This window comes from Corythoichthys intestinalis, chromosome 8 (assembly GCF_030265065.1).
Source record: "Corythoichthys intestinalis isolate RoL2023-P3 chromosome 8, ASM3026506v1, whole genome shotgun sequence".
In the NCBI taxonomy this organism is placed as follows: Eukaryota; Metazoa; Chordata; class Actinopteri; order Syngnathiformes; family Syngnathidae; genus Corythoichthys; species Corythoichthys intestinalis.
In genome coordinates, this window is record NC_080402.1 from 12,132,645 (window position 1) to 12,150,974 (window position 18,330).

Here is an 18,330-nt window from a genome sequence, read left to right on the forward strand (position 1 = left end):
ATCTGCATTGAACTAATTTTCTGGCTAAAAAAGACTACCTTGACGTTAACTAAGGCCACATTTACACGACAACGATCTTACGCAAAAAACAAAATGCCGTTTTGCCGTTATTTTAATTCTGTGCTTACACGACCATTATGTGTGGGGAAAACTGCTTTCACACGGAAGCGCAAAGTGCATGAAACCTCCAATAGGCCTACAGTGGGGCAAATAATTATTTAGTCAAACACTAATTGTGCAAGTTCTCCCACTTGAAAATATTAGAGAGGCCTGTAATTGTCAACATAGTTGAACCTCAACCATGAGAGACAGAATGTGGAAAAAAACCCCCAGAAAATCACATTGTTTGATTTTTAAAGAATTTATTTGCAAATCATGGTGGTAAATAAGTATTTGGTCTATGCCAAAAGTTCATCTCAATACTTTGTTATTTGCCCTTTGTTGACAATAACAGGGGCCAAACGTTTTCTGTAACTCTTCACAAGCTTTTCACACACCGTTGCTGGTATTTTGGCCCATTCCTCCATGCAGCTCTCCTCTAGAGCTGTGATGTTTTGGGGCAGTCGTTGAGCAACACGGACTTTGAACTCCCTCCTCACCCCGTGGCGTCAAAATGATAACAAGAACGGTGAGCAAAAATCCCAGAACCACACGGGGGGACCTAGTGAATGACCTACAGAGAGCTGGGTACCACAGTAACAAAGGCTACTATCAGTAACACAATGCACCGCCAGGGACCCAAATCCTGCACTGCCAGACGTGTCCCCCTGCTGAAGAAAGTACACGTCCAGGCCCGTCTGCGGTTCGCTAGAGAGCATTTGGATGATCCAGAAGAGGACTGGGAGAATGTGTTATGGTCAGATGAAACCAAAATAGAACTTTTTGGTAGAAACGCAGGTTCTCTTGTTTGGAGGAAAAAGAATACTGGATTGTACCTTACCCACTGTGAAGCATGGGGGTGGAAAAATCATGCTTTGGGGCTGTTTTTCTGCAAAGGGACCAGGACGACTGATCTGTGTAAAGAAAAGAATGAATGGGGCCATGTATCGAGAGATTTTGAGTGAAAATCTCCTTCCATCAGCAAGGGCATTGAAGATGAGACTTGGTTGGGTCTTTCAGCATGACAATGATCCCAAAAACACAGCCAGGGTAACAAAGGAGTGGCTTCGTAAGAAGCATTTCAAGGTCCTGGAGTGGCCTAGCCAGTCTCCAGGTCTCAACCCCATAGAAAATCTGCGGAGGGAGTTGAAAGTCCGTGTTGCCCAACGACAGCCCCAAAACATCACTGCTCTAAAGATCTGCATGGAGGAATGGGCCAAAATACCAGCAACAGTGTGTGAAAAGCTTGTGAAGAGTTACAGAAAACGTTTGTCCTCCGTTATTGCCAACAAAGGGTACATAACAAAGTATTGTGATGAACTTTTGATATTGACCAAATACTTATTTTCCACCATGATTTGAAAATAAATTATTTAAAAATCAAACAATGTGATTTTCCGTTTTTTTCGGTCTCTCATGGTTGAGGTTTAACTATGTTGACAGTTACAGGCCTCTCTAATATTTTCAAGTGGGATAACTTACACGATTAGTGGTTGATTAAATACTTATTTGCCCCACTGTGTATGTGGTATGCATTCCCAATGTGTAGATAGCAGCACCACCAAAACTTAATTCCTGCGTGTTACCCTTTCCTTCTGATGTTTCCGCTGTCGTCCTGGTTAAAGATCTTCTCTGCTCTGATTTAGTTTCTGTAATTAGAGTAGGGAATAGCTGACTAGATCCTTGAATAATGTTGAACGCAGTTAGGCCGTGTACAAGGTTGCTACTGGAACAAAATGGTGATGTCACGTACCGTAAAGGTCGGCAACGGATCGCCGCATACGTTTCTTCAACACAATGTGGCCGTGTCATTAAAGAAAGAAAAAAAAAAACGGTTTATATATACAGTGCCTTGCAAAAGTATTCGGCCCCCTTGAACCTTGCAACCTTTCGCCACATTTCAGGCTTCAAACATAAAGATATAAAATTTTAATTTTTTGTCAAGAATCAACAACAAGTCGGACACAATCGTGAAGTGGAACAAAATTTATTGGATAATTTAAACTTTTTTAACAAATAAAAAACTGAAAAGTGGGGCGTGCAATATTATTCGGCCTCTTTACTTTCAGTGCAGCAAACTCACTCCAGAAGTTCAGTGAGGATCTCTGAATGATCCAATGTTGTCCTAAATGACCGATGATGATAAATAGAATCCACCTGTGTGTAATCAAGTCTCCGTATAAATGCACCTGCTCTGTGATAGTCTCAGGGTTCTGTTTAAAGTGCAGAGAGCATTATGAAAACCAAGGAACAGTTTTTTATTTGTTAAAAAAGTTTAAATTATCCAATAAATGTTGTTCCACTTCACAATTGTGTCCCACTTGTTGTTGATTCTTGACAAAAAAATTAAATTTCATATCTTTATGTTTGAAGCCTGAAATGTGGCGAAAGGTTGCAAGATTCAAGGGGGCCGAATACTTTTGCAAGGCACTGTATATACAGTGGAGCAAATAAGTATTTAGTCAACAGCTAATTGTGCAAGTTCTCCCACTTGAAAATATTAGAGAGGCCTGTGATTGTCAACATGGGTAAACCTCAACCATGAGAGACAGAATGTGGAAAAAACCCCTAGAAAATCACATTGATTTTTAAAGAATTTAATTGCAAATAATGGTGGAAAATAAGTATTTTGTCTATACCAAAAGTTCATCTCAATACTTTGTTTTGTACCCTTTGTTGGCAATAACGGAGGCCAAACGTTTTCTGTAACTCTTCACAAGCTTTTCACACACTGTTGCCGTCAAAATGATAACAAGAACGGTGAGCAAAAATCCCAGAACCACACAGAGGGACCTAGTGAATGACCTATAGAGAGCTGGGACCACAGTAACAAAGGCTACTATCAGTAACACAATGCACCGCCAGGGACTCAAATACTGCACTGCCACACGTGTCCCCCTGCTCAAGAAAGTACACATCCAGGCCCGTCTGCGGTTCGCTAGAAAGCTTTTGGATGATCCAGAAGAGGACTGGGAGAATGTGTTATGGTCAGATGAAACCAAAATAGAACTTTTTGGTCGAAACACAGGTTCTCTTGTTTGGAGGAAAAAGAATACTGAATTGCACCGTACCCACTGTGAAGCATGGAGGTGGAAACATCATGCTTTGGGGCCGTTTTTCTGCAAAGGGACCAGGACAACTGGTCTGTGTAAAGGAAAGAATGAATGGGGCAATGTATCAAGAGATTTTGAGTGAAAATCTCCTTCCATCAGCAAGGGCATTGAAGATGACACGTGACTGGGTCTTTCAGCATGACAATGATCTCAAAAACACAGCCAGGGTAACAAAGGAGTGGCTTCGTAAGAAGCATTTCAAGGTCCTGGAGTGGCCTAGCCAGTCTCCAGGTCTCAACCCCATAGAAAATCTGCGGAGGGAGTTGAAAGTCCGTGTTGCCCAACGACAGCCCCAAAACATCACTGCTCTAGAGGAGATCTGCATGGAGGAATGGGTCAAAATACCAGCAACAGTGTGTGAAAAGCTTGTGAAGAGTTACAGAAAACGTTTGGCCTCCGTTATTGCCAACAAAGGGTACATAACAAAGTATTGATATGAACTTTTGGTATTGACCAAATACTTATTTTCCACCATGATTTGAAAATAAATTATTTAAAAATCAAACAATGTGATTTTCCGTTTTTTCTGTCCCTCATGGTTGAGGTTTAACTATGTTGACAATTACAGGCCTCTCTAATATTTTCAAGTGGGAGAACTTACACGATTAGTGGTTTACTAAATACTTATTTGCCCCACTGTATATGTGGTATGCATTCCCAATGTGTAGATAGCAGCACCACCAAAACTTAATTCCTGCGTGTAACCCTTCCCTTCTGCTGTTTCCGCTGTCGTCCTGGTTAAAGATCTTCTCTGCTCTGAATTAGTTTCTGTAATTAGAGTAGGGAATAGCTGACTAGATCCTTGAATAATATTGAACGCAGTTAGGCCGTGTACAAGGTTGCTACTGGAAGACATGTTTTCATACACTGGTGGACTGTCCGCATGCACTGACGTCGTCAGTATCTTCACCCCTTCACTGACAAATATATTGTAGAATGATCGCCACCTACAGTTCTGGAGTACTGATGGCAGTTGTCACCCAAAAGTAGGGGTGCACGATATCCATTTTTTGAAACCGATGCCGTTATCGATAACTTCCTGCTCCTCAAGGCCGATACCGATACGATGACCGATAATGTATATATATTAGGGGTGTCAAATGATTAAAAGTTTTAATCGAGTTAATTACAGCTTAAAAATTAATTAATCGTAATTAATCGCAATTTAAACCATCTATAAATATGTCATATTTTTCTGTAAATTAATGTTGGAATGGAAAGATGAGACACAAGATGGATATATACATTCAACATACGGTAAATAAGTACTGTATTTGTTTATTATAACAATAAATCAACAAGATGGCATTACCATTATTAACATTCTTTTAAAGCGATCCATGGATAGAAAGAGTTGTAGTTTAAAAAGACAAATATTAGTACAAGTTATAGAAATTTTATATTAAAACCCCTCTTAATGATTTCGTTTTAATAAAATTTGTAAAATTTTCACTCAGAAAATAAACTAGTAGCCCGCCATTGTTGATGTCAATAATTACTTACACAATGCTCATGGGTGCTGAAGCCTATAAAATCAGTCGCACCCAAGCGCCAGCAGAGGGCGACAAAACTACGAAAAACACAACAAGTACACGTTTCACTGTGCGGTCATTTTAATCTGTTTGAGCGGGGCATTTGTGCGTTAATTGCGTCAAATATTTTAACGTGATTAATTTAAAAAAATAATTACCGCCCGTTAACGCGATAATTTTGACAGCCCTAATATATATATATATATATATAATTTTTCAATGTATATTCACCTGAGTTTTTGAATACCTGTAGGTCAAAAATACTAGTGGTTGATTCAGCATAGATTTGCCTTTGACCGAACCAGGATTTTCACGATGACATGAACATTATTATAATGAACAAAACAAAGATAGTAACAAAACTTTGCATACTGGAAAATCAGGAGTGGAAACAAACGCACACATCACAATCTGACACCGCGCCAAAAATATTATTAATAGGGCCGATAATATATAATGTTATCGGATTTATTGGGATGACGTCATAACTCCTATTATCGGACCGATAACTATCGGACGGATAGTTATCGTGCACCTCTACCCAAAAGTCACTTTTTGCATTGTCAACTGTTGCTAATTTTTGACATTAGGCTGAATCTTTGAGTTGGCAGGGGTTTAATTAGTTGGTGGAGTTGATTTTAACAAATTCTGGGCAGTTATTTATTTATTTATTAGTTTCAGGGCTCCGGAGTGGCTAAACTAGCGCAAGTCAATGAGCATGCAAATAAAATAAACAACATATTTACGCATGAAAATCACCGGTGACCCATGCAATCACTAGTGTTGGCTATGTTTTCAGGATTAAGTTATTAAAATTTACCATTGCATGTGAATAACTGTAGTATGAACATTAACATTTGTAATCCAGCAACTCTTTAGGTAACAGGCTGCACTGTGGAGTGATATTTTTTCCAGCTGAGTGTTTATGTCGTAGCAAGCAGCAAGTATTCACAGTTTGTATTGTTCCTTGTTCTTCGTAGGGAATTTGTGGAAAACCTAATTTGCCCATTTCTTCTGTTGGTTTTCACAGCCTCTAAATGCAGGTTTCACTATGTTGCCGTTCATCAGTCAAGACTCCGTAGACTGATGCTGCATTCGAGGAAGGTGGGAACTGGGACTTTTACAACCTCCGACTAGGATAAATATCACTGGAATGCTACCCGAACTGGGAGGCCCTAGTCACAAAGTCAAAAAAAAGTTCCCAGCCTTTTGCGGTCGTGCTGCGAGCCATTTGCTGTCGTGTTGTGGCAATTAATTGGCGTTCGTGCTTTTGCCAATTTGCAATCGCGCTTTAGGAATTGGGGATTGTGTTGGGGCAATTTGCATTCGTGCTCTGAGCCATTTGCTGTCATGTTGTGGCAATTGGGGTTCGTGCTTTTGCTAATTTGCGATCGCGCTTTAGGAATTGGGGATCGTGTTGTGGCAGTTTGCATTCGTGCTTTTTTTCTTTTGCAAAGTGTTTGCAATTGGGGTTCGTGCCTTTTCTATTTGCAAAGTGTTTGGACTTTGCATTTCGCCTGACACCTCTCGGCCACCGTAACATTGGCATTAAAACAGGAATTTAAAACATGTTGACATTCTCTCACCCAGTTCTAAAATAAGTTTTTGTTTTTCGGTTTACCTGAGTATTTAAGAGCAACATGGGCAGAGACTCAGTGAGTCTCTGTTGAGTCAATCCCGAGGCCAGTGGCAAACTGCCTGAGATGACAAATCACATCATTGATCACAGTGGCGCACCACCATCATATACTGCCAGCTATGACAGAGATAAATAACACTTCGGTCTATTTACTGATGATTTAAAGCTTTTAGTTCAAACTCTCCTCATCCATTTTGCATTGGGCACTAAAACTCCCAAGATAGCTTGGTGGCGTTAAGCTTCTTGATGCTTGGAATGGGTTTCACTGAGAGTGAGGCTGCAAATAAATTAGATAAAACTGCCTGAATTGCGTCCTCAATGTAATTCCACTTAACAGTAGTTGAACTCCTTTGGGTGGTAAGCACTCAAACCTGTGTAGGCACAAGTGTTTTGCAACTGGCGCTGTACTCTTTTTGTGAATAGATGTTGAACATGAAAATGTAAGATGAGATGCATACTGAAGTGGCCTTGTCATTATTCTATCCAGCACTCTATGTGAAATGTTTTTTTCTCTTTTTTGTTTCTTCAGGATCCCAGAACGAAACATAAATTTAAGATCCACACCTTCGGGAGCCCCACCTTTTGTGACCACTGTGGCTCTTTGCTGTACGGCCTCATCCATCAAGGCATGAAGTGTGACAGTAAGTGTTTTTCACATATTTGAACATAAAACTAAATTATGTACCTGAGGTCATTCAGCACATGTGGGCAAATTTTAGTGCTGAGGTGACACATTAGACTTTTAAAACAGACAATTTAGCCAGGCTATTAAATAGGGATGGGAATCGAGAACCGGTTCCTATAGAGAACCGGATCCGAGTGTTTCAATTCCACGGAATCGTTTGGCAGTTTGTCTAACGATTCTCTTATCAATTCCAACCAGCAGCAATTACATCACGTAACTTCTAAGAGCAGACACCCTTATTTTTCTGCAAAAGAATTGTTAATCGATTAACTCGAGTATTCGATTAGAAAAAAATATTCAAATGTTATTGCTTCGAGTATTCGTTTAATTAAAGTGGCGTTGTAATGGTTTATTTTTAAAGTGTTTGCATTTAGTTTTATTGATTAGGGTGGATACACTGCCCTCTGGTCTGCCTCATTTCACATGGCTGAATCCAACTGCTCCCTGTTAAGACCAACGTAAGCTTGTTAAGACCAACGTAAGCTAAGTTTTTGTTTTAGCTAATGTTTTTTTTAGGGCTGTCAAAATTATCACGTTAACGCGCGGTAATTAATTTTTTAAATTAATCACGTTAAAATATTTGACGCAATTAATGCACATGCCCCGCAGATTAAAATGACAGCACAGTGCAATGTTACTTGTTACTTGTGTTTTTTGGAGTTTTTTGCTGGCGCTTGGGTGCGACTGATTTTATGGGCTTAAGCACCCATGAGCATTGTGTAATTATTGACATCAACAATGGCGGGCTACTAGTTTATTTTTTGATTGAAAATTTAACAAATTTTATTAAAACGAAAATATTAAGAAGGGTTTTAATATTAAAATTTCTATAACTTGTACTAACATTTATCTTTTAAGAACTACAAGTCTTTCTATCTATGGATCGCTTTAACAGAATGTTAATGTTAATGCCATTTTGTTGATTTATCGTTTTAATAAACAAATACAGTACTTATGTACCATATGTTGAATGTATATATCCATCTTGTGTCTTATCTTTCCATTCCAACAATAATTTACAGAAAAATATGGCATATTTTATTAATGGTTTTAATTGCGATTAATTACGATTAATTAATTTTTAAGCTGTAATTAACCTGTTTAAAATTTTTAATTGTTTGACAGCCCTATTTTTTTTAATGCATTCATAATTTAGTTCATAGGCATATTTAGCCGTTTTTTGTGGGAATGTGTATGAACCATTTGTTAAGAGCATTGTAAAAAAAAAACAACAACAAAAAACAGTATTTTATAGCAATGAAGCTAGCGGACTTTTGCTATTTTAGTTAGCCTCATTATTAAATACTGTTTGAGGCTCAGCTCAGGTTTTTTAATTTTTCATGTTCCATATCCGATTACTAAATTATTCGAACTAACTAGTTCATCGATTAATCGACTACTAAAATAATCGGTAGCTGTAGCCCTACTTCTGATTAAAAAAACTTTATGCCAATTAAAATGTTCTTCTTTTTACCCAAATTAGAATCGATAAAAGAATCGATAAAGAATCGAATCATTAAGCAATATTGATAATGGAATCGGAATCGTAAAAATCGTATCAATTCCCATCCCTACTATTAAATAATGAATGAATACATGTATGAAATAGATCAAGGACATATATTTATCTCGTCCTTCAGCGTGCGATATGAACGTCCATAAGCAGTGCGTCATGAATGTTCCCAGCCTGTGTGGGACCGACTACACTGAAAGGAGGGGGCGCCTTTTCCTCAAGTGTGAGGTCAGCGGTGAGAAGCTGCAGGTCACAGGTAGGTCAACTTGTCATTCCCTTAATGAGTACGCCGTTGCTCAAGTACACTCGTCTGAGTGAGCATATGCCAGCTATTGGCCTGTTTCCGCTGTGACCTCGGATCAGATTGAAGACAAAGGCCATCTCATTTCGTACGGAAAGTCACCCTCAATCCTCTTATTCCATTAACCTGAATTAAACCTCTCCTTCCATTTATTCAACATGCTTACAATGCAGTCAAAATCATGGAAAAAACCTGGCTAAATTTGCTGCTATCAGGTATCAATATGACAGTAGTTTTCCATTTATAACACAAATCCAAAAACCCTCTCTCTGAGACTGTAAACCAATGGTCCCCAACCTTTTTTTGCACCACAACCGGTGTGACAAAGGCCTTTTCTTCACGGATCGGCAATGTGACGCAGAAAATTACTTCTTCATACCACTGTATTTACTGTATCGAAACCTTCTGGAATTTTTCACATTTCTGCATAAAATCACCAAATGTGATCTGGTCTTTGTCAAAATCACACAGATGAAAATACAGTGTCTCATTTAACTAAAACCACCCAAACATTTATAGGTTTTCATAATTAAATGAGGATAGCATGCAAACAATGACAGAAGGAGGAAAAATAAGTAAGTGAATCCTCTGCTGAAGGAGACTTAAAGAGCAACTGAAACCCATTTTTACCAAACATTTTAACGCAGGTGTGTGCCCAACCACTGATGAGAGGTTTTAAGCTACCATGCCCACTATAAAACACACACCTGGTAAGAAATGTCTTGATGAGAAGCATTGTCTGATGTACATCATGGCTCGGTCAGAAGAACTGTCTGAAGACCTGTGATCAAGGATAGTTGATTTGTATATAGCTGTGAAAGGATACAAAACCATCTCTAAAAGTCTTGATGGTTATCAATCGACAGTCAGAGAAGTTGTCTACAAACGGAGAGAGTTTGGCACTGTTGCTTCTCTCCCAAGGAGTGGCCGTCCTCCAAAGATGACGCCAAGAGTTCAGTGCAGAATACTTAGAGAGGTAAAAAGAACCCTGGAGTGTCTGCTAAACACTTACAGAAATCAGTGGCACAGTCCAGTATCTCTGCACACATCAACTACATGTAAAACTATGGCCAAGAATGGTGCTCATGGGAGGACTCCATGGAGGAAGCCATTGCTGTCTAAAAAAAACATTGTTACTTGTTTAATGTTCCCCAAAAGGCTCCGTAGAAGTTTTGGCAAAATAGTTTTGGCATCTTTAGTATGTTCTGTCTGTATCTATCGCCTCTTGTTGGACGTTTTGCCGGTGTGGCACATTTTGGCAGAATTTTTTTTTTTTTTCTTTAATTTTGGCAGATCACCGTTTTTTTTTCCTACTCTCGTCTCGTCTCATCCTGTCTTTCCTTTTCATTTTGCTTTTGCTGCTCGTTTTGTGATTTATTGTACTATTGTAATGCTCATAAATGTTCTTCTTGGGTTCAAATTTTAAGGATTGAACAGATGACGTGCTTATGTCGCTAGAGTCACACTCTGGAAGCCCGGCAGCGTAACCATGTGACATCACCACCCTGCGATGTCAACAACAATGGCGACCTACTAGTTAAACTAATTTTAAAAATGGTAGAGAACATTCTAAACATGCCTTAAGAAAATACCGAATTGGCCCGAATATACTACGGTGTTTTTTGCATTGAAATAAGACTGAAAAAGTGGGGGTCATCTTATATTCGCGGTCTAGACGTTATATCCATTCAAGACATTAGATGGCGCCAGATATCATTGAAGCGATGTTCTGTCATGACAGATCTCAGCTACTCTCAAGTTTAACCCGTTTGCATTATTTTATTGCAATGTTTTTCCTTATACAGATTTGTTTCTAGACTACAGTTACAGTTAGACTTCACTTTGATGGTTAATAAAGTTGTTGCAATTTTGTTGTTTTATCACAGTACATTGGTTTATTAACATTTCAAAAACCAGAAGCCATTCATTTACTAATGTGATTGCGCTTTAGTTTACATATTTAAATGTTCATATATTAAGATTTGAATGAGGCAAAATAACATGCTTTTTCTCTCAAATATATTGTTATAATAATTTGTTTCGGATGTACTGTAATTCTGTATAAAAAAATAATTTGGTGTTTAAAAAGTTGTTTATCAAACTTGAATCTTGAAAAAGGTGGGGTCGTCTTATAATCAGGGCCGTTTTATATTCGGGCCAATACGGTACTTAAACGTAGTAATATCAAATAAGAGTTGTTTAAATACGCTACGTGACTAATGTGGTCAACAGATCAACAATCTGCCTTAAAGCTACCACAAGAAAAACAAAATGCTTCAAATTATGAGAGGGAACCACATGCAAAAAGTGTTTTGAAGCAATGAAAAGCTAAAAAAAGACTCAATTAAAACACAAATAGTAAGTACTCGCCACTTTTAATCGATGTGAGCATGTGTTGGATGTCTCGCCGCTAAGGAAGGAATTTCAGAACACCATTGGTGTTCGTCAAGTGACAGTGACAAACTACATCATCACCGCATAAAACATTGCGCCCTCCATAGGTCAAAACATATACAAAATAATACAGATTTTTAAATCAATGGCAATATTTTATGTGTTTCTAATAACATATTTTCGTAAAAGAGAACAATTGGGGCTTATTAGAGCCTAGAAGTCTTTAAGTCCGAGGTTCTCTTTAATTTTGAGCCCTGGCAGAAGTAAGATTTTTGAGTGTGAATGAGTAAGGAAGAGCGGTAGTCTCTCAAATCAAAGGTTTTGTGTTCGATTTTAAGTCTCTGTGACCATGTATAGTGGGGCAAATGAGTATTTAGTCAACCACTAATTGTGCATGTTCTCCCACTTGAAAATATTAGAGAGGTCTGTAATTGTCAACATGGGTAAACCTCAACCATGAGAGACAGAATGTGGAAAAAAAAATCGGAAAATCACATTGTTTGATTTTTAAAGAATTCATCTGCAAATTGGGGTGGAAAATAAGTATTTGGTCAATACCAAAAGTTCATCTCAATACTTTGTTATGTACCCTTTGTTGGCAATAACGGAGGCCAAACGTTTTCTGTAACTCTTCACAAGCTTTTCACACACTGTTGCTGGTAACTTAGCCCATTCCTCCATGCAGATCTCCTCTAGAGCAGTGATGTTTTGGGGCTGTCGTTGGGCAGCACGGACTTTCAACTCCCTCCACAGATTTTATATGGGGTTGAGATCTGGAGACTGGCTAGGCCACTCCAGGACCTTCAAATGCTTCTTAGGAAGCCACTCCTTTGTTCCCTGGCTGTGTGTTTGGGATCATTGTCATGCTGAAAGACCCAGCCACGTGTCATCTTCAATGCCCTTGCTGATGGAAGGAGATTTTCACTCAAAATCTCTCGATACATGGCCCCATTCATTCTTTACTTTACACAGATCAGTCGTCCTGGTCTCTTTGCAGAAAAACAGCCCTAAAGCATGATGTTTCCACCCCCATGCTTCACAGTGGGTATGGTGCTATTCAGTATTCTTTTTCCTCCAAACACGAGAACCTGTGTTTCTACCAAAAAGATCTATTTTGGTTTCATCTGACCATAACACATTCTCCCAGTCCTTTTCTGGATCATCCAAATGCTCTCTAGCGAACCGCAGACGGGCCTGGACGTGTACTTTCTTCAGCAGGGGGACACGTCTGGCAGTGTAGGATTTGAGTTCCTGGCGGTGCATTGTGTTACTGATAGTAGCCTTTGTTACTGTGGTCCCAACTCTCTGTTGGTCATTTACTAGGTCCCCCCGTGTGGTTCTGGGATTTTTGCTCACCGTTCTTGCTATCATTTTGACGCCACGGAGTGGGGAGGGAGTTGAAAGTCCGTGTTGTCCAACAACAGCCCCAAAACCTCACTGCTCTAGAGGAGATCTGCATGGAAGAATGGGCCAAAATACCAGCAACAGTGTGTGAAAAGCTTGTGAAGAGTTACAGAAAACGTTTGGCCTCCGTTATTGCCAACAAAGGGTACCGTATTTTTCGGACTACAAGTCGCTCCTGAGTATAAGTCGATCCAGCCATAAAATGCCCAACGAAGAGAAAAAAAACATATACAAGTTGCACCGGAGTATAAGTCGAATTTTTGGGGGAAATTTACTTGATAAAATCCAACACATAGAACAGACATGTCATCTTGAAAGGCAATTTAATATAAAAATACAATAAAGAACAACATGCTAAATAAATGTACAGTGAGTGTACAGTGTATGAACAATGAAATGTGAATATACTGTCCTACGTTACGACTCGGTCCTGGCTATACAGCGAACTCCCAAAAGACAATGCTGGACGTCCGTATAATTTGCTGAATCAATTTGGTCCTAGATAGAAAACAGGTTCGCATCAACGTAAATAAATGGTAATTAGGTATTATTAGTAATAGGTAACAGGTTAGCATGCGTTCGCTATCATTAGCACATCGTTCAAACAACCACACAACTGGCTCTAAGTGTCCGATCGCGGGTGGAAAACACACAACAACAACAGAAAAGATGATACACGCAGGCGTTGCCTCTGTAGGGATGATTTAAAAACATAAACAATGAAAGTAGGTTCGCAGCCGTCTATTCTCTCTCGCTAACTCGCCCACTCACTCACTTACTCACTCAGAGCTACGTAGCTGTCCGTCTTCTTCTGGCGTGTGAGCACTCTTCTTCACTTAAACAAGTGCGAGTGCGCCCTCACGTGGGTGTGAAAGCGCCACAAACTAAATGCATCCATTTCAAGATAAAAAAGTCAATAATACAATTGAACATACACTGCCAAAGGCAGAACGCGAACGTGGCCATAGCTATAAAGAGTTATTCAGCTAACTATAGCATAAGAACATGCTAACAACTTTACAAAACCATCATTGTCACTGCAAAACACCAAAATAACATGTGAAATTATATCATAATGTGTTAATAATTCCACACATAAGTCGCTCCTGAGTATAAGTCGCACCCCCAGCCAAAGTATGAAAAAAAACGCGACTTATAGTCCGAAAAATACGGTACATAACAAAGAATTGAGATGAACTTTTGGTATTGACCAAATACTTATTTTCCACCATGATTTGCAAATAAATTTTTTAAAAATCAAACAATGTGATTTTCTGTTTTTTTTTTCACATTCTGTCTCTCTCGCTAACTCCATGTTAACAATTACAGGCCTCTCTAATATTGTCAAGTGGGAGAACTTGCACAATTAGTGGTTGACTAAATACTTATTTGCCCCAGTGTATATGTGTCCCTAGTAACAAATTGAACCCCTAAACTGTTGATGTTGCGTTGTAAGATATGCATATAATCCTGATCTCAAATCAACAGTTTTTTCTTAACAAGTACCGGGTTTGTATTGCATTTTACGTATTAAAAAAAAACAAAACCCTAAGCCACGACAGCAGGAAATCTGTTTATGACAGATGCAATATCTGTCAAGGCAGCCCAGTAAATCCATCTTCACAAGCCACAGGGCAACACTGTCAATTATGTGACCGCAGATTTGTGACTCTGATCACGTCCCATTGCTGTACTGCCACTACCTGGGGATTCATTCACCAATGCCTTAGTCCTCTTTTCCTGGGTCTTTTTCCATTCCAACTCCTAATTGCATTGGGTGGTTTTAATTAATTTGTGGCTTCAAGTGATAATTTGTCTTGTCTTAGTGATGTCAAGAACGGATTTTGACTTCTAATTACATTAGTAATGTCTGGTTGAATAAAACAATAAAGGAACAATTTTGTCTGCCTCGTTAGCAATTGAAGACCTCGAGCATGTTGAATGTATAAAAGTACTCACATTCTGTACTTAAGTAAAAGTGCAGACACTTTTGTAAAAAGGGTTTTGGTAAAAGTAGAATTACTGATTCCATTACGTTAATTAAGTAAAAGGAAAAAATTCTAAAATGAAGCTATATGTGGGAAACAAGCAGTACACACTACTCTGAAGGAGGAGTTTCATCCCAGAGAATTCATTTAGGACAGCAATTTTAAAACAATTGCTACTCTGGCAGCATTGTACAATACGTTTCACAACAAGGGGCGTTTGCGGTCATTTGGCAGTCAAAGCGGTCATGTCATAATGTAATGAATGCATTCTGAGGTAACATTTCCGAGGCCTTCTTAATCTGTTAAAACCCTCTTGCTGCAATTTGTTAATTTTCAGATGCGCAGCCCAAAAAATTATCCGTCAGTGAAAAAAAATTGTCACCGTAACACAAAAGCTCTTTAAACAGAGTAAGGTAGCTTTTATCACATTTTGCAGTTTCTTTCTTAAAGTGCCAGTGGCAGCATAAAAAAATCTTAAATAGCATTATTATGTGAATTAGAATCATATTGTCAGACGATTCGACTATAGACAACAATTTGGCAAAGCGCATATGACGAGAAATTAGTCTTTTATTTCTGCCGTTTAGCCCCTGCCTGTCATTATAGCGCTCTAGCATCCCCAGCTGGATTTAGAATTCAGCCCATTGAGGGGGAATTATTCAGAACAAGGAAAAGAGTCGCAAAATGTTATTGTTTCAATCTCTCTACTCCAATATTTTTACGGGATATTCTTTTTATCGAAGTATTTTCCCCAATTGCTAAATAAATGGTATGGTCATGACAAATAACAGTCTTATGCTAAATGGAATATGAAATATTAAAAAAGCATTTATTCGGTACGACATGGCAAAATTATGCCATAATGGTCAAAATGTCCACTTCTTGCACCTACCGAACAATATTTTATGCCACCGGAGTAAGCCCGGCTTTTGTCATTTCCCTGCCCTGTCTCCGGAGAGCGTAAACAAACCAGGAGGCGTGACAGCTAGCCGACATGCTAACCTGACCCGAGCGGCGTTTCAAAGTCTTCGATTGTCTTCGCCGCTCGGCAACCCTGATTGGCCAATCTCGGGGTGAACGGGAACTTTCTGAAACCCAAGAAGGCTAACGCGCCTCTCTCTGGTCCAGCAACAAAACCCTGCAGCACATTTGGCTGACATGATGCAAAAAATAAACAAAGTAATCCGCAAAATCAGCTGAATCCGCAGTCCATCTGCATGCTATAAAGCAATGGTGTATTGTGAGATGCTGACCTGGGTGACATCACATTCGCATTCGTCCTCAACCCGAGACTGGATCCGGATGTCACTCAGTTTCATCGTGCGGGATTCAAAACATTGAATAAATAAAACGATCGCTTACACACACATCCAAGTGGTCCATTTCATTCAGGAGCATAAAATATCACGTGAAATATGAAATAAACAGGCTTTTTGCTGTCATAGCCACTTTAAACGCAAGTGATAAAAGTACTATCACACTTATTTTGTCATTTTCCCCCCGGTCTCCAATTCTTAAAATACTCCTAAATGTTTTGACTATAGACACATAGCTGAATTTGATTGTTGATATACATTGCTAAAAATATTGAACTCAATGTTGCTTGAAATTGTGTAATAAGGTTGGTCTGTACATAGTACAGTCGTCTGCATCAGTCCGGAATGGCTTTAAGTTCTTATTTGGAGGCATGTTGTAAATCCTCAGTGTATGATGACAGAGAATTAGCACATTGGCCAGAACAAAGATGACAGCAGGGGTGCCGACAGCGGGCTCATGTAATCGTTCGATTAGTTGGCCTGCTGGGGTCACTGTGCTGTGAGGCATTGAACTTTCGTGACTTGTCCATTTATAAGAACAAAGCAGTCCGTCCGTTTGGCCCAATGGAGGGATGTCAAGACATCTTTGTCAAATTTTCGATAAAAACATCGAAAGGGCACTTAAAACATTTTAAAAATAAATTATTTGAAACAAATAAAATGTAAACGTATTTTTCGGACTATAAGTCGCACCAGCCAAAAAAATGCACAAAAAGAGGTAAAGAAAAAAACACTGGCATAAATGTCAAATTTTGGCTAGGGCATTTTATCTAATCAGAGACCTAGCACATTAAGTATAATAGTAGTAATAAAACTGAGAACAAAGTGTTAGGTTTTGTGTTGGTTTTTTCCTTGTGTGACTTGTCCCTGTGATTACCCATTGATTTCACCTGTTGTGCCTGCTCCTAGTGAGTCCTCCTGTATTACCCAGCTGTTCCTCGTTGTCTCGTTACCCCTTGTCTGCATGTGTGTATATAAGCACCCAGTTTCACTCCTTGTTGCGTCATTGTCAATGTCAGTGTCTATATCAATGTCAATTTTCAAGTCCTGTCCAAGCCCTCGTGTACCAGTCCCTCCGATTAAGTAAGTTTTGGTTTGAACATTGCCTTTTTGATCACCAGTCTTTTTGGTTGTACTTCGTGCTTTTGGTTAGTTATCATTAAAACGTTTTTTGAGTTCACCGCCACCTGCCTTGCTGCTTTTGGTTTCCCTGCAATTGGGTCCACACCACCTGCCTTCCCGCTTTTCCCTGACACAAAATGCTAAATAAGTATTTATTGACTAGGGGTGTGACAAAATAACGAATGGTTATGTATTGTGATTAGTGCTGGAACGATTAATCGATTAACTCAAGTATTTAGTATTTAGAAAAAAGCTTCGAATCAAATTTTTGTGCTTCGAGGAATCGTTTAATTAGAGTGATGTTTTAATAGTTGTTTTTTAAAGTGTTTGCATTTTTTATGGTTTTGGGTGGATACACTCCCCTCTAGTGTCAACAGTGAATATGACATAACTCATTTAACATGGCTGAATCCAGGTGATGCCTGTTAAGACCAACATAAGGTATGTTTGTGTTTGAGCTAATATGTTTATTTGTACGTTCGTTATTCAATTTAGAAGTATATTTAGCAGTTTTTTGGGGGGGGAATATGTGTTTGTTAAGAGCATTGTTAAAAAAAAAAAAGTTAGCATTTTATAGCATTTAAAGCTAGCGGACTTTTGCCATGCAAGTTAGCCAATTGTTCTGTTGTATTTAAATCTTCATGAATTATTTATTCTTTAAATATCATTTGAAGCTAAACTCAGGTATTTTCATTTTTTATGTTTCCTAGCCGATTACTCGATTATTCGAACCAACTTCTTCATCAATTTATTGACTTTTATTCGTTTGCATTTATTGCCCTTGTGACATGAAAGTGCAATCCCGCATTGTTTGAAGAAACACTTAAGAATTTTATTTTGCATTCGCATTTAATGCTCTTTTGAAAGTGTAATCCTAGCAAGCCAAAATAAATATTATTGCAAGCACAAACACTTGTTTATTTAACACCTTCTAAAATGTATCCTGACCAGCATAGACCAACATAAGGCATGTTTTTGTTTGAGCTAATATGTTTGTTTATGCATTCATTATTTAATTTAGAAATATATTTTGAATTACTTGTGGCAATATGTGTTTGAACAATTTGTTAAGAGCATTGTAAAAAACACAAAAAACCAAACAAAAAATTAGCATTTTATAGCATTTAAGCTAGCGGACTTTTGCAATTCAAGTTAGCCAATTGTTTTGTTGTACGTAAATCCTTATTTTTTAAATTCTTTTATACCTTTGACCCTAAGCGCAGA

The 18,330-nt window shown here is 38.6% G+C and overlaps 1 protein-coding gene across 1 annotated transcript in view; it reads left to right on the forward strand.

Moving 5' to 3' along the window:
• Positions 1-18,330, forward strand: part of LOC130920291 (protein kinase C alpha type) — a 294,714-nt gene that overhangs the window by 156,342 nt on the left and 120,042 nt on the right. Inside the window, exons 4-5 of the mRNA XM_057843391.1 lie at positions 6,913-7,024; positions 8,709-8,837. Coding sequence (XP_057699374.1) covers positions 6,913-7,024; positions 8,709-8,837 — 241 coding nt within the window. The remainder of the gene's footprint in view (positions 1-6,912; positions 7,025-8,708; positions 8,838-18,330) is intronic.